At 38.3% G+C, this 17,080-nt stretch overlaps 1 protein-coding gene across 1 annotated transcript in view; it reads right to left on the bottom strand.

The window, feature by feature from the left end:
- Positions 1-243: 243 nt before the first annotated feature.
- Positions 244-17,080, bottom strand: part of hcrtr2 (hypocretin (orexin) receptor 2) — a 39,045-nt gene continuing 22,208 nt past the window's right edge. The window contains exons 3-7 of the mRNA XM_084736080.1: positions 11,703-11,946; positions 2,473-2,588; positions 2,152-2,372; positions 1,740-1,861; positions 244-585 (exon numbers count right to left, since the gene is read on the bottom strand). Of these exons, the coding sequence (XP_084592206.1) occupies positions 416-585; positions 1,740-1,861; positions 2,152-2,372; positions 2,473-2,588; positions 11,703-11,946 (873 nt within the window). The 3' untranslated portion in view covers positions 244-415. The remainder of the gene's footprint in view (positions 586-1,739; positions 1,862-2,151; positions 2,373-2,472; positions 2,589-11,702; positions 11,947-17,080) is intronic.

The raw sequence follows: 17,080 nt of genomic DNA, 5'->3' as shown, positions 1-17,080 counted from the left end.
ACTTAATCATAATACTGATTCTTTCTATTGAACAAAAAATAAAGTCATATTTATAGTCATTGTACATTTACAATGCATACATATGTGCAATTAAATCAATGTCACATAACCCTATATCATAAAATACATATGGTATGAATTAAACATTCAAATGGTGTCCTTTGATAATAAATAGACAGTTTTGTAAGAACTACAAATGGCTGTCATGTCCGTCTGTTGATCAAAAGGTTTCAGAAATGATTTCTAAAGCTCTTAATTTCCATAAAATGTCTGTGAAACATAAAGTAATGATTGAGACATTTTTTATTCAAAGGTCTGTTTTTTTTATCATGAGGTTTAAACATTTGAGTGTCTACCTTAAAGATGAGTGTGTTCCTTCACGCTTGAATTGGTGAGAAGAAGCTGGCTCATAAGACTACACTACCTGGTCTGAAATGCGTGACACATTGTCCATGTTGTTGACTTGAGTGGACAGGGATTTTCGGCTGTCTGTCCTTGTTCTGGTCCTTATCCGTGTCGTTCGGTTTTGTCCTTGGCCGTAACAATGGCAAGAAAACGCTGCTTTGAATTCCCCACGGAACTTTCCTGAAGAATAACATAAAATTCATTCAGAAACAAATTAGTTTAAAGCTTTTATGCACCCTGTCATCAAAAATAGTGTTTCATGTAAATTATCAACTATACTGAGTGTAAATACTGCAAATATTAAAACTGTAAGTCAGTCAGCAAAGGCAAAACAATCCAGTGGGGAAAAAGCAGATGAGTTAGCAAACTGTATTAAACTGTATTAAAAATGCAGAAAAAACAGAAAACTAGGATGACAAAAGTTGACATGCTATACACAGAACAGCGTTACGACAGAGTGGCACAGAGTGAAAGCAAAACACACACTAAATACTGTTGTGAGAGGGAGGCTAACAAGATGCAGGTGAGGCCAATCAGGGCAGGAAGACAATCAGAAAAAGAGGGAAAACACACAGCGGCAGAAAGTGATGTGAAACAAGAGGAGACGTGAGTAACAACAGCAAAACAAGAAACACAAACACAAACAAATGAAATATTAACAATAATAAGTATGATCTATGAAATCTGAGAAGTATCACACGACATATTATTCTAAACAAAAGTTCATTATTATTATTACACATGCTTATTTGTCATTTAAATAATTTTACATTGTTCACTGAGATTTTCTGAATTATTCCATGGAATGAAAAATATTGAATAACAAATATTAAAATGTTCCACATCATTCCTACCTTATTGCTATTCCCCAACAGAAATCCAATTTAGCTTTAGTCTTTGATCAAATATTAAATATTCCACATCATTCCTGCATTTTTAGTATTATTCATAGCAATTCAGTGTAGCATCAGCTTTTCAACAAACCTCAAAATATTCCCTATCAGTCAAACACTATATTGTCCAGCTTTTCACTAGCCAGCAATCACATAGAAATTGCTTTCAGTAGTTAGTAATCAATGTTTAGAAGATTTGATTGACTCCTGATTCATTATAAATGCATCATATTTCATTTCTTTTTATACATATTGAGTAACAGTTGAGATTCACAGAAGATATGTTTGTTATAAATACAAATTTGTCTTAGATGAATATCTAGATCTATACATATTATCAAAGGAGGGATTTAAGGCAGTGAGTTGTGTAGCTGTCATCCACTAGGGAGCAGTAAAGAACCCAAAAACTGGTCTAGATGTTGAGGCACGTTAGAAACTTACCACTGAGGAAATTGTAGATGATAGGATTTGCTGCACTGTTGGCATATATGAGCCAATGTGAGAATGTGAACCATGCATACACTGTTTCTCTGTCATTTGTGTTCTTGAATGTCCCGAAGACTCTGCAGGTAAAAGCATGACATGGTGTCAGTCAAAGATTCATTCATTATTACATGCTTTTAATTCTGTGCTATAAATTATAATATTTTTAATGAGGATAACAGAAAACTAGCATCAATTTTGAACTTTGAATATACTGTATCTACTTTATTATACATGAAAAAACCAAGGTGAGCTCCTGATTAAAAAATAAACGCAAAAAGTGAGCTTTTGTTTCTCTCAGCATGTATTATTAACGTCTCTGCGTTTGAATGACTTTTGATCCTTGAAGCAGCAGAGCTTGACAGATTACCTTTTCATGACGTTGAGCACGCTGATTGGCAGGTAGCACAGGGCAAAAACAAAGAGGACCACCATCAACATGCGGGCGGTCTTGCGCCGGGCTCGGACCTGTTTGATCTCAGCGCAAACTGTGCTGGTCCTGACTCTCATGGGCTCTCCCATCCCTGAAGTTGCAGTTGAGCACTGCATGGACCTCCATTTCCTCTGCAACACTGATGTGCTTCCAGGAATCTGTTGATTAAATATGTGCATACATTATAGGCTGTAAGCTAACTAAAGGATGATCAGTTCACTGTAAAAAAAATGGCTTTGTGAGAGCAGGAATACACACCTGTTGACACCACAGCTTGTGACATATCTGGATATACGCCAGGACCATGAGACACAATGGTGCAAAGTATGTGACGATGAAGAAACAGGTGTGATACACCTTTGGGTAGATCTCAGCTGTTGAAAGAACAAAAAACATCATGATAATTTGACTGCCTGGATAATCACAGTTTGCTGCAGGGTATGTCCACGAAGTGTTGTTTTTTTTTCCCAGCTGAAAATGCCAGCTGCTCTTCTGAAACTGTCAGTCCAGGTTCCAGCTCTGGATGAAGGGAAGGCTGAAGTATGTAGGGAAAGAGGACAGACAGTTTGTGAGTGTGAGGAAACCATTGTTTGGTTCAAGAGCTGAAGTTGAATAGAGGCCAGTTCAAGGAGTACTGTGAGCAGGACAAAGTTTGGGCTATTTGTCCCACCTGTACTCTGGGATTGGTCATCTGCGTAAAAAGTGACAGTGATGAACACAGTGTTTTAGTTTAACGTTTTTCATCTCTCAGCAACCAGGAAAAAACATCCCAGAATAGACACTCAACACCTCGTCATGGTCCTGGTGTTTGTAGCACAACAGCAACAGTTGTGGGAACAGTAAGACACATCATGGCTGATCTGCTCGCCAGCCGAGGACTCGATAGCCGGGGGCAGAGACCACAGAGCTTGTGGGCAAATGGCGTTGTTGGTCTAGATTTAGTAGACACTTATCACAAATACTGGACTGTGGGGAACAATTGTCTGGTTTCTCAGTGCTTGTTTTTTATTCTATATTTTAAATTTCCAGACCCTGCTTCTTTAGATTTTAATATTTTAGTTTTTGGGATGTCTATTTGTTAACTGTTTTATTGCCTGGTTTTAGAGTAACTGAATTTCCCAGATTTTAAGTTTAAGATGTTTAGTGTACTATAAAGTGATTTATTTCCCTCTCTGTTTTTATCTATTTTGTCTTTGTGATGGTTTATTGCTAACTACATGTTGAAAAAAGGAAGAATAAATTGTCTTTTTTTCTGCTACTCTGCCCTCTCTATCCGTGGGTTTATACACACTACACCCTGGTACATCTGAATCTCAGATTTCAGGGAAGTGCATCGAGACCTTGTTGTAAAGTAGAGGAATGTTAAAACAGCTCTCTAGTGACAAATCTTGTACAGATACGAGTCAGTATAGTCGATTTCAGACATTTTAAGTGATATGAACATAGAAAAACCCATTTTTGAGAGTAAGGGATCATTAAGATATCCAAAGTACATGCCACCTATATTGAATTGAGCGTTGCATGTATGACATTCACTAGGTCAAGTCAAAATGGTCAAAAATATGCAGATAACCACATTTGATTGTCAGGGGAGAAGTTTTTATTCAGCAGAACTGATTTTGTAGCTGCTAAGAAATGCAGATCTTATTATTTCAGCCAAGAGGATTGTTGTATATATGAAATTCTCACACCAAAACAGACCAAACATAATGCCAGTAACATCATTTGATTCAGAAGTGTCTCGACAGAAATTGCTGCCAGGATTTGCACTCCATTGTTCTTTCAGCCAAGATGAGTGTAAGATGCATGAAATTCATTCTGTCAAGCAAAAGCAGCTGAATTTATGTCCAAAAAACATTTGACCACTAGTTAAGAGTGGATGCAGTGTTCAGTTTTTTTATCTACTGTGAAATGCATCTTCTATCTCAGGCCAGAGGAAAGCTGATAAACAATATCATTAATTATCATTAACAGGATATAATATTTTTCTGAGGTATGGGCCATGTACAGTGATCTATACTGTGCAGTGCACAGACTGTGAGATATCTAGATAACAGACAGATCCACCACCAAACCTTCACCAGCTGGATGATGATACTTCACTGTAACATCCCTTCCCACTTGTTTTTTATCAATCTTTTATCAAGAGTCTCCTGAGCTTTTCTCTCTTCTTCCCCGTCTTCTGCACTGCCTCTCAGTAAAAGACTGAAACAGCCTGAACAGGCAGCCTGTTCCAAGACCACCCCAGACTGAAACAAAGTGATCTGAATCCTTTGTGTAACCAACAAATCCTCTAGGAAGCAGGACATGATCTCGCAAATGACTTTGTTTAGAAAATTCATAAGCAACTGGACTTTACTTGTAGTTATTGACAGTATTTCACTTCTCATCTTTCTCCTCTTCAGTTCTAACTAACTAATGGGAAGTTCCAGGTACGGAGGTAAGTGTTAAGTGTGGCACAGATGACCTCAGTTCCAAAGTGTTTAACTTAAAATACATGCCCATCACAGGGGCAATGCATAAATTAATGCATAATGCATTTCAATGCATAAATTAATAGATCCTGCCGTGCTGATGAAGACCTATGTGATCACAATGCACTGGCTATTTTAAATGCATATTGCCCAGTAAAATAAAGACATTTTAATTTTGCCTAAACCAGTGTATATATTCCACCAACGCAATGAAACTGTCGCAAGAGTTTAAATTACTTTTTGGAGGTGGCCCTTCATTTCTCAGCACTTATATTCTGCAGTCTTATTACTTATTCCATCCTACTGGCACAACAGAGTGATTTCAGGTCATTTCAGTACACATATAGACATCATTCACATTGTTAATGAATGAAATACCCAATTAATTAATTAATGCAATCAACTCAGTTTAATGTATTAGTTAAATCCAACTTCAATTTTAAAAAAGGCTATGTTTACTGCCACATGAAATCTCTGTTTATGTTATGTGTTTATGCAGCAGCAGTGCTAGCTAATCAGCAGCTATGAGCTAACTTTATTCTTTCATAAGAAAACACAATCAATCAATGATCCACGTGTTTTAACTCTACCTGCAGATTCCAGCTCCACAGTTCTGAACTGTATTCAGGAGACCTCTGGCTTTGGGCTATTTTAAATTCCTTTAGTCTGACTTGTAGCTAACATTAGCTTTTCACAGCTTGAAAAAAAAGAGTAGTTTAAATGAAGATGTTGTAGTAACTTTTCAGGGATTTCTTATTTCTTTTCTATGGCAGCAATCCCAACACACAGCTTACTTAATGGCTTGTTAAAATGACGTAACCATCCCTCATACTAACTCTGTCAAAAAACTACAGTCTGTGGACGCTAAAAAAAACTATGTTGGCATTAAAACATGATAGTATTAAAACAATTGGGCTCTAGTGATTGATTAGGGAAAATCTCACCCAAGAAAATCTGTTAGAGTGGAGGCCGTGTCAGACTGAATATGGATGTGGAGGGCTCGAGTTTCTATCCATAAAAAAACTTTTTAAACTAAAGTAAACACAAATGAAGAAAATCAATAGAACTGAACAGAAACATAGCAAAGTGTGTGACTGTGTGCATGTGTTAAGGGAGCGGTGATAGTGGGCTCGATGGTAGATAAGGTGCATACGGTGCAAGATAATCCCAAGATAGTCCCATAATACTGAAGAGAAGGCAGACATCTCTACAGACGATATCCCCAAAACTCTGCATTCGTATCCTCTCATTAAAACCATCTAGATGGAGAAATAGCACTACAAGCCAGAGGTAAAATATATATTCTTAAATTCCTCCTTGGTTGTTGTTGAGCTGCACAATGGGGTAAATCATTTAGAAAACTTTGTTAGACAGAGTTGCACCCTGGAAATCTCCCAGAAATGAGTGAGAATGAGAATGAGCTGATTTTTGGTGGGCTGAGATTAATTCTCCACATGTTGGACAAGGTTTCTATTGTAGTTCTTCATGGAGCTTTTTGGCAGTAGAAGTGGAAGTGATTCCAGTCAGAAATGGTGAGATATTTCTTATGGTAGGTGGAGAGTGCCAGATGTCATAAATGTAGAGGAAAAAAAGCAGTGGACTGAGGAATGAGCTTTGTTGAACACCAGCTTCAGGAGTGGAAGCACTGGCGAGCAAAGTGGAAACCTTGACCTTGAATTGTCGATTATAGAGAAAGCTTGAAATGAAACTGAAGATGGGAAGGTTTTTTTGTCTTGTAGCCTGTTTCGTTGAAAGCCTTTCAAAAATGACTGGTGAGTTCTTTTCAGTGAAACTACTGGTGATTGCTTCTGAGGATGTTATTGGATGTCAATGTTGTCTTCTCCAAGTGCTTTATTTTTCTCTTTTTCAGGTGTGATTTGATTTATGGGGGATGATCGGCTGTTTCAGTGGGTCGTCATCTGCTGAGATGGATGATGGGGGGAATTTGCTGTGACCTTGTGGACAGTTTCCTTCAGTTTTTGGTCAAAATGGATCTTAGGGACAGGAGTGAGTGTTTCTGTGTAGAAAGCTGCTTTTTCTTGGATATTTTCTTTTTTTTCTTATTTTCAATATATGTGTGGGGCTTTTTATGCCTTTATTTGATAGAGAAAACCGAAGCAAAGACAGGAAAGGGGGTAGAGAGAGCTGATGACACACAGCAAAGGTCCACAGGCTGGAAAATCCATACCCATGGCTGCTGCAGAGGAAAAACAGCCCCTGCACATGGGGTGTACGCTCTGCCAACTCAACCCCAGGAGCACCCTTTTCTTGGTTATTTTCACCAGTTTTGCCCTGATGTATTGGTGTTGATACCTTGTTTTTATGTTGTGCACCGCTCATGTTTTTTTATTTTCTGCTAAAAGTGTGTGGGTTGGATCTGTCAAAATACAATACCAATTAGAAATTAAAAATCTCACATAAGGCCTCCTGTAAGCTTTGTAATTATGTTTAAACACCAATTTAAAAAAATGACCACAAAAAAATTTGAGAATGTTTCAATGTTTTTAAAATATAAATGTTATTTGAATGTCTTAAAGGAAAAAATATGTCAGTGTCTAGAGTTGAAAAATAAACACTGTAGTGCAAATAGTGAACGGGCTGCAGGGATGCTGAACAGGAGCCCATGATGAGCACAACATTACATTTTGACAATGACAAGCGATGACAAGTCCTAAACTGTAAGCTGATCCGCTGTTTATAACCATCAATTGTCTGATGTAAAGTTAAGCCTGTTATTCTAAAAAGAAAGACAACTGCTCTGAAAATACAGTCTCACTGCCTGCCAGACTCCATTAACATTTTGCTCAATTTAACTGTTATAAACATCTACTCCTTCTAAAAGATTGCTGATGATTTCTTATAACTCATAAACAGACACTTAGTTATTCTGCAAACCTTCGGCATTAATTTTAATTCTATGAAACGTGAAATAGGCAAACAAAAACAGCTGGTTCACAAAGGAAAATTTCAAAGGAGTAAATGCTGGCTGTTGTCAGTGGAGTCAGTTTTTGAGCTTGGCATGTTTCCTTAAATCTTTGATGGCATATCATGGTCATTTTATTATTTAGCACAGTAAATATGTTACACATATTTCAATCCTTAAATTGATTACAAGCTACCATTAGTTTATAGGAAGAGCTTCTTGCTTAAAAGGTGTATGAGTTAAACATTCAGTTCAGCTGCAGGCATAGCTTGCTGCCAGCTGCTGCTCAATAGCCATGAGCAGCCTAAGTTTTGTTTTTGCTGACTGATGATTTTCATTATTTGTTTTGAAATGTTTAGTGATTCATGTGTTTATTTTTCACTTTTTAATTTTTTTTCATAGCCTTACCAAAAGCAGCTTGAACTGCGTGTTTGTATGATGCATACAACAAATAAGACACCCAGGTGAAGATTATTTGTGTTCTCTCTCTGCCACTCAGCCATTTCTTAACAGTTACACAAAAATCACACACTGTCAATATCCTGGCAGTGTGAATTTGACATATGTGGCATTTTAATGGCCAAAGATAAGATATTTCTGTGCAGCTGTCTGGTAACAGGCAACATGACCCAGATTTGGAGACTGTGACATGTTTGAGTTAAAGCCATTTACAAAAGTCACTACAGTTGGCAATAGTCAAATCAGTGCCCTTTGAGGAACTGAGGCAGGAAGACATGTTAATCAGATAGACAGCAGGATGTTGGCAACAGGTAGTTTGGTAAATTGCAAGCACATGCAGACACAACAACACAGGAAGACAGGCAACAAACAAAGTGCAAAGCCGGCACAAAGCTAATATACTGGCTCACTGGCTGTGAGCTGCTCTCTTACAGCAGGAGTCTGAATCAGAAGGAGGTTGACTGAGTGGAGGCAACTGGTGGAAAGATGATTGAACAAAAGAAAGGAGAGCAAAACCACCTCTACTGCAAACACACTTTCTCTCTGAAGAAAATGGTTTTAACCACACATATTTTGAGAATTTCAAACAGCTACAATCAGTTCTGAGAATGATAGGAGCTCTAAATTCAGCTCTGCCCAATGATGCATCTACTTCTTAAAGGTGTACTGTAGTTTGGATTATTTGAAGCAGGGTTGTATGAGGTAGTTGTTCATAGTCTGTGTATCATCTTGTTTTGTTGCCTTGTATTACAACCCAGAGTCCAAAAAAGTTGCAACTTTGTGTAAAATGTCATTAAAAAACAGTTTGTCAAAAGTCAAAAGTCAAAAGTTTGGACAAATGTCTCATTCAAGTCTTTTTTCTTTATTTTTATAAGAAAATGTTTAGATTGAACTCTTTTAAAACGAAGCCACGCTGTTGGAAAACATGCAGAATGAGTCCTGGTATTGTCTATGGTATTAATGTATTAATGAGACCTTCACAGTTACCCATGATGCCATGGGCACTAACACACCCCCATACCATCACAGACGCTGGCTTTTGAACTTTGCACTGGTAACAATCTAGGTGGACCTTTTCTTCTATAGGCCGGAGGACATGATGTCCATGATTTCTGAAAATAATCTGAAATGTGGACAGGTGTTTTATGAGAATTACACAGCTTTCTAAGTCCTTTGTTGCCCCTGTTCCAACTTTTTTGAAATGTGTTGCAGGCAGAATGAGTTTATATTTACAAAAAAACAATAACATTTACCAGTTTTGGCATTAAATATATTGTCTTTGTGCTGTTTTCAATTGAATACAGGGCTTATACACAGTGTGACTTCTATGATCTAAAAGGTTCTTTTACATTTACTGAGTTCTGCGATGTAAAATTACTGATTTTCCCAATGGAGTTTGGTTACAAGAGACTGATATTTATCTTATATAATAGTGGTTTCTCATTTGAAAAGGCTGTCTGATGGCAAGGTATAGCAGTCAAAATATTCTAAATATAGTGCAGACTTAAACATATTTTTTTTAATTGGTTAAATTAGTTTTGCTGCTGATCCTGCCCACAGCAGTACAATGCTTAGCTACACTGGTACTCCTGCTGCTTCTCCAAATTGGGGGAATGACAACCGCCATCTACTGCAAGTAGTACACTGACTATAGATGGATGAGGTACCTCATACAACCCCACTTCAAATAATCTAAACTATCCTGAACAAGTTTCTCTACTGATACTTAGGAATCAAATGTAGTTATCACAAATTATTTTGGCTTGTCAGTGTGAATTGATCTGAATTAATCAGGGAGGGATCACTCATCAGCTATAATCAGTTGTGCTGATTGAATATGAACAGTAAGTGATGACACTTAAATCAAACTGTGATAGGAATCAAATGGATGTATCAGCATATACTTTATACAAGGACACAAGGAGTTTTATTTATCATTCACAATAGATTGTATATTATGAGATTCTGAGGTAATTCACACTTTGATTGATTGATTGATTGATTGATTGATTGATTGATTGATTGATTGATTGATTGATTGATTGATTGATTGGAACTGGCTGAAGAGCTAAATAAAAATTATAGAGTAAACTTATTTTGTTGGAAGTAGTGCTGAAGATGAATTAAGCAGCCTCACAGCCTGAGGAGAGAAGCTGCTGATTTGATCAACTCTGATTGGACGGAGTGAATTTGTCTCCTGACATTAATTTCCCATGTCTGAAATGCTGTTTAAAAGTGCACATAACCAAAGAGCTCACCCTGAGAGCTGTCATGAAATTAATACGCAAATTTCAGAGAAATTCTATCAAGGATGCAACATCTTCTTTTGAGTTTGATAAAACGCAAATGACTCAACGTTCAGAAACTATAGACTTCAGATCATAAGTCATAATTGATGAACCAAACAACAAGATATTAGTGTTTCTGAACAGTTTTTGCCTTAGAAATCCTTACAGATTCTGTTTTTTTAGCTGTGCATTCTCCTCCTCCTATAATAATACCCATAGCTAATAATAGGCCCGTTCCTTTGACACTGGGTTAATACTATAGGCAGTGAGCTATCAGGCTAATGTTTGCAGCTTTTATTAGTACAGATAAACACACTGTTGCTCCTGTGTTTTTGGTGTGGAAAAGTGATACTCCCCTGCTAAGCTATGATTGGTCTGTTCAAGGCTGTGGTTTAGGAAATGGTCCTTTGGGGAATAAATGCAACAAAGGACACTAAATTGTTCAAGCTTTTTAAAATGCTGCAGTGCCAAAGCTATTTGTTTTCATTGACTTTCACCTTGATGTGTCAATAAATTAAGCAACCAGTGTTGAAAAAGTATCAGCTTAATTCAGATTTTCTCTCTGCAAGGCTCTGCTTCTACGATGACTGTAATCAGAGAGTCACCCTACCTGTCTTATCTGAACTACAGCAAAAGTAAATGACCCTGCTGTCTTCTCCCTTTGTGCTCTGTGCTTCGGTTGTGTAACCCTGGTACCCAGCAGAACCCCAATCAACTTTCTACTTTCCTGTTTCCTGTTTCCTGCACTTACAGTAAATATGCTGTGTGCTCAGCTGATCTATTTTAAAAAGAAAACCACATTTCTGAAAACGGTTAAAAGATGTTGCAGGGGGATCTGTGACAGCAACATACATACATATATATAGTTACATCAGCAACTAATGTTAGCAAAACACTAGCTAACTAGCTAGCTAATGGTTGATGTAGATTAACTAGCTAGTTTACAAGTGTTTTGCTAACATTAGCATTAATATTAAGATGTGATTATATGTAATGTCCCTGGCAACATCTTTTAACCATCTGCAAAATTTGCCTTTTCAACATGCAAGAATAGCATAAAGGTTATCTATAAGTAGCCTACAGGCAACAGGAAAGGAAAAACTTGTATACAACACTCTACACTCTACATTTCAATATCAAACAGCAGCTAAATGGCATCAGGCACATACACTGGTTTTAGTGCATAAAATGATAATGTTCTCTAAAGGGTTCTTTGAAACATCAAGCAGCCTTTTTATCCGTACGTTAGCCATTTGGTGTCAGTTAAACCTGTTTATTCTGGTAGCAAGTGAGACACTCAGCAAAATGTTTTCATGTGTTTGAGGAGACTTTGTAAAAACTAACCTCCCCAGTGTTCATCACACACTGTAAACAGGCTGGTCTTGTTTGTTAGTTCAGGCAGCAGGCTGCTGCACTCCATCACAATAGCCTGAGGGATCATGATGATGCACGACACAACCCAGATGACAACGATACTCTTGCGAGCCCTCTTGGCTGTGCTCTTGAACATCAGTGGATGGCAGATAGCATACCAACGGTCCTGGGCTATGCAGCTCAGTGTGAGGACTGATACAGAAACAGAGATGGTCTGTAAGAGAAAGAAGAGACATACCAGTTAGATAGACCAAAGAGAGACCAAAATATTCTGAGAATCATATTTTCGGTACCTTAAACATCAGAAACCAGAAGTTTGATCCCAGAGCTTCTTACTGTATTTATGGTTTAGTGTTTGATATAGTTTGGGCAATAAACATTAATCAGAAACATTATTTCAGAATTTGTAGTGACTGGGGATTTGCTTTAAGTCTATGAGACACTTAATGTCTTCAGCCAACAGACTATTTATTAGATAAGGCAGCTGCAGCAGTGCTTTTGCTTTTTAGACAAGTATTTAGAGACAGAGAGATACCATTAAATGAATACATGCATTGTTTCTAATAAGATTAAATCAGTTTTCTTTCCATGGCAACAGTGAATTAATCATCATACATTTTGTCAACACTAAGAATAAGTTCCAACAGACAAAACATGTTCAGTGTCAAAAAGCCTGCATGGCAAAACGACACTGATGATTTATGCAGTACAATATGTTGAATCTGGTCATGACTTGTGGCATCAGGGTGGTGAGAATGAAGCACCACAATGACTGATTTTAGGGCTGTACTGGTTAAATGTGTTGTTTTAAATATCATCATGCTATCGCTTGTGTGTGTGTGAGAGAGAGTCATAATCCAAAATCGTGCATAATCATTTTCGTACAAATCCATGCAGCCAATTAGGAGATTTAAACTTTTCACATTTGTGGTGCAACCTAGAAGTGAAATTTAATGCACTTTGATACATTAACTCCGTGGAAAAGTCTTGATCACGTGTCTCAGTTTTCAGGTTGATATCTCATTGTGTTAATACAGAATGTTTTAAAATGACCTATTTTTATAAAAAGGTATTGTCTCGTAAGATCAGCAAAGTCTGTAGACATTTTCAGGATGACTGGTCTAAGAGAAATTTGCAAAAACAGGATTTGATAAAACTGAGAAAAACTCATAAAAGTTGACATTTTTAAAGCAGAAGACTAACTGAGAAGAGATGCAGATGAATTGAATGATTAAAATGCAAAAGAATTTGGGGTCAAGCTGTTTTCGAGGTAATTGCAAAAACACAAACTTCTTTGTTATAGCACCACCTTGAAGTCAATGAGTGTCATTTTTGATGCATGAGTAGTGGGTGGAATTTGCAACCAACCTGCCAATTTTGGCAAATTTTAGTCTTGTGGTTTTTGCTGCACAAGCACTTTTAGCAGAGAAAAATAATAAGAAGAATAAAGAAAGAAAGAATAATCAGGACAAAAACAGTGGGGGTCTGCAGCGAATGATGCTGCTTGTACCCCTAATAACAAATTTTATTCACAGATTTTGCTTTTCTTAGTACTCAAAGACACTTAATATTAAAGGTAAAAAAAAAATTAAATGAAGCAACACACTAAGGATATAAAGCATTACATTAGTCATACATCAAAAGTAGTTGTGAATAGGTGAGTTTAGAGCAGTGATTTGAATGGGGATGAGTCAGTTCAGTCTCTGAGTTGTTTGGGGAGAGGGTTCCAGAGGGAGGGGGCAGCTATGGAGAGGGCTCCTGAGGTCTGGTGCTCGGTCCTGTGTGGTATAAAAAGGGAGTGTGAAGGTGAACATGTCAATGAGGTAGGAGGGGGCCTGGTTATAGAGGCCTTTGTGAGCGAGGAGAAGAATTTTGAATTGGATCCGCTGTGGACAGAGAACCAGCGAGGGTTATGGAGGATGGGGGCAAAGTGGTCTCGGGAGCGGGTGTGAGCAGGCGAGCAGCAGAGGTCTGGATATACTGGAGTTTATTGAGTACTTAAGCTGATACGCCGTAGAGAATACTAATGCAGTAATTGATTCTGGGTGTGATAAACACCTGGATCAATGTTTCAGAGGCAGAGAAGGAGAGAGGTGGATGTGGTGTTCAAAGGAGAGATTACTCTCCAGGTACTCTCCTTAGACTGCACTTAGACTTAATTTTGAATTGATTAAATTTTGGTGGTCAAAGATCAAGGTCATTGGGACCATATGTTCGTGGCATTCTTGTAAACACAAAATCTGAGAACGCCTTGAGGCAGTTTCTTCAAACTTGGCACAAACGTCCACTTGGACTCAAAGATAAAGTTGGTGATCAAAGGTCACTGTGACCTCACATCCATCGCACTCTCTCATGAATGCAATACCTCAGGAACGTTTAAACAGAATCTCTTCAAACTTGGTATAAACATCTGTGATGGGTGGAAGTGTGTAGGGGCCAGATTGGAATTGGGCCTCTGTGTTTCTAGTGCAGACACTGGTAGTATGATAGCAGCTCAGCTCAATTCCTTGCCATTTTCAGCATTTTTCAAAACTAAGCAGGCCAGGCTCAGACTTGAGGGTGAAGTTACACTTTAACAGGCATGCTGTGATTAAGTAAAACAACAACAACTGCAGACACAACAGGTGGAAATACTGCATTTCTTTTTTTCCAAGTAGACATCTAATCTTTATCTGCAATTGTATGGAAACATCAGGTTTAAACCCAATGAATAGACAAAACAAAAAGGAGTTAAAGAATTTCAATGTCAAGCTTTTGAACGAAGCTTTCAATTATTCAGTACTGATTTTATTCGTTTTTCTCCAAGGTGAATCAGAATAGCAGTCACTTGTATTTATCATAGTGGTTTCACACTAACACAAGACTCAACCTGTGTGAAGGTCAAGCACACTGAGGCAGGCAGCGATAACATTCAATGATAATCAAACTATGATCCACCAGCACTGTAAAGGTAGTTTGAGTCTAAGTGCATATTTGCAGAGTTCATTTAGTCTGTCAGGGTGGGGGTGGGGGGGTCAAAGACAATTTTCTTCACCTTCTTCCTTCTCTCCTCGATGAGGACAGTCTACTCTCACCACTATCTGAATTACACGCCTCCTATGCTCTCAAGGGGGCTCTGAGGAAGGCCAAGTCACACCAGATGAACCGAGATTTCAATTATGGATCTGTGAAATTGCACCAACATTTGATGTGGCAGGTTGATACATGACAGAGTTCCTGTTGAAGATGCTCTCGTTCTGTATAAGTGTGGTTCAGGTCACAGCAGCGCCACTCATTTCATGTGGGTTCTGGTTGGTTAATTCCCTGTGGGAAATGAATGCTTGGCTCCATTACTTTTAATTCTGAGCTTCATTTAAAATGTATAAAATAGAAAATTTGCCCCAAAGGCAGAAAAAGACAAATGCTCAGATAATTGTCCTCTGCCTGACAGGAAATCAATAGTGCACTGACATGTACTGTACGATGGTAGCCTTAAAACCCCAGAGAGTAAATGGAGTGGACCAGGAGGAGGTTCAAAAGGTAAGTCTGGTGAATTATTTCATAGCAGACAAATCCCATGAAAATGAATGAATGAATAAATATGTAAGAATGAATAAGTAGCCTGAGCTGATTAATCCATGCCATTGTTGGACAAAAAATAGAATAAAAGACATCAGTAAGCCACGCCATTACTTCAGTATAAACACGGGCTCTGTTGTAGGCAATCCCATATTTGTCATGCTGTGTGTAAATACAACTGACATGAATAAAGATGGAAGCAGCGGCTCCGCTTCCTCCCACTGTACAAAACTGAAGCTAAAACATCCCAGATATGAGGGCATCTTGTGCTGGTGACATTTTTTGGAGACAGAGTCTGTGCAGTGGAGATCAGCGTCAACCACGAGCAGAGCTCAGCTGTCAGTCGTGGTGTGAAACCTGCTTTTTACAGCATCAAGTACCTAATTAAAATCAAACTGATGAGAGAAACAAACACTTAAACAAGCGTCAGCAAAATAAGAACAGAAACCATCTCTGGGGAAAAATGTGTATGATGTGTGCTTTGAAGTTTCAGTTTGGCCCATGTTCTGTCTACAAACACTGGGGAGGCAGGATTTATGACCTATACTGCAGCCAGCCACCAGGGGGTGATCAACATGCCTTGGCTTCACTTTCAGCCACAGGGGAGCTCTAATAATATGTAATAGTATGTCAGTAGTATGTCAATAGTAAATAGTGTTTGAGTGTGAGTATGTCCTAAATCCTCACAGGTGCACCAAATTTGTAGTCTATTAACCTGGCCCTAAAAATAGTCCCTTGTTAACGACTGCAAAAAAACTACAGCGCCCAGCTGTTTTAAGAAATTAATTGGCCTTTTTTTTAAAAGGCCCAGTGCGTAGGATTTTAGCCTGTTCTTATTCTCAACTTGTCAAATACTGCTGTTTTGTCATCGCGCCTCTGTGACTCATACGGACAAGCATGGTGCCCATTAGTGGATAAACCCATTCGTAGCTGTAAAACACCCCCAGGCTGTGACATAGTATAAAGAGGGTCTGTCTCTGAAGAAGGGAGGGTGGATGCATGGCTCTTTCAGCCAGAAGACAGGGGTTCATTTCCTGTGTGAAACCAAAACATTATTAAAAGTTGTAAAGCACATGACGAAATGTGCATCACGTGTCTTTTGTTATGTGATTTTCTTTTTTTTTTGTTTTTCACATGACCTATGTAATGCAGTTAATGTAATCACAAATATGGTCTTACCCTAAACCTAAGCCTAACTAAATAGTTTTTGAGCCTAAACCGAAACTGCAGCTATTTCACAGCATTAACTGCTTGTTAAAAGAGGCTTTTGAGCAGTGACAGATACAGATGCTGAAGGATACCTTGTGCTTCATTGTGAGACGCTGAGGGTCGGTGACAAAACGTCTACATGCAACACGTTGGGATGAGAATGGGTTGAGGATTTTGTGGCATCTAGCAGTGAGCTTGCAGATTGCAAACACCTCATGTCACAGTCCTATGGTGACCGTGAAAATCGTACAAAAGGCTGTATCTACTCTAGAGCCAGTGTTTGGTTTGTCCATTCTGAGCTACTGTAGGCACATGGCGGTGCAACATGGCAACCTCCATGGAAGCTGACCCAAGCCCTCTGTAGATAAAAATGGCTCATTCTAAGGTAACAAAAACACAACTGTTTTTAGATGATTATACACCAATAAATTCCAGTAAATCTTCCTTCAAATTCAACTTTATATTTGTGCCATGTGGAGATCAGAAAGTGCTGAGAGACACGCTGAGTAACAAACTGCTTGTTTTGGGCTTTTATTGGGATCTGCTGACAAAAAAAGAAATAGATAATCTTGTCACAGTGA

Source organism: Lutjanus erythropterus, chromosome 14 (genome assembly GCF_056507025.1).
Source record: "Lutjanus erythropterus isolate fLutEry1 chromosome 14, fLutEry1.hap2, whole genome shotgun sequence".
NCBI lineage: Eukaryota > Metazoa > Chordata > Actinopteri > Lutjaniformes > Lutjanidae > Lutjanus > Lutjanus erythropterus.
The sequence above is the reverse complement of the archived record's forward strand: the minus strand, read 5'-3'. Positions and strand labels throughout refer to the sequence as shown.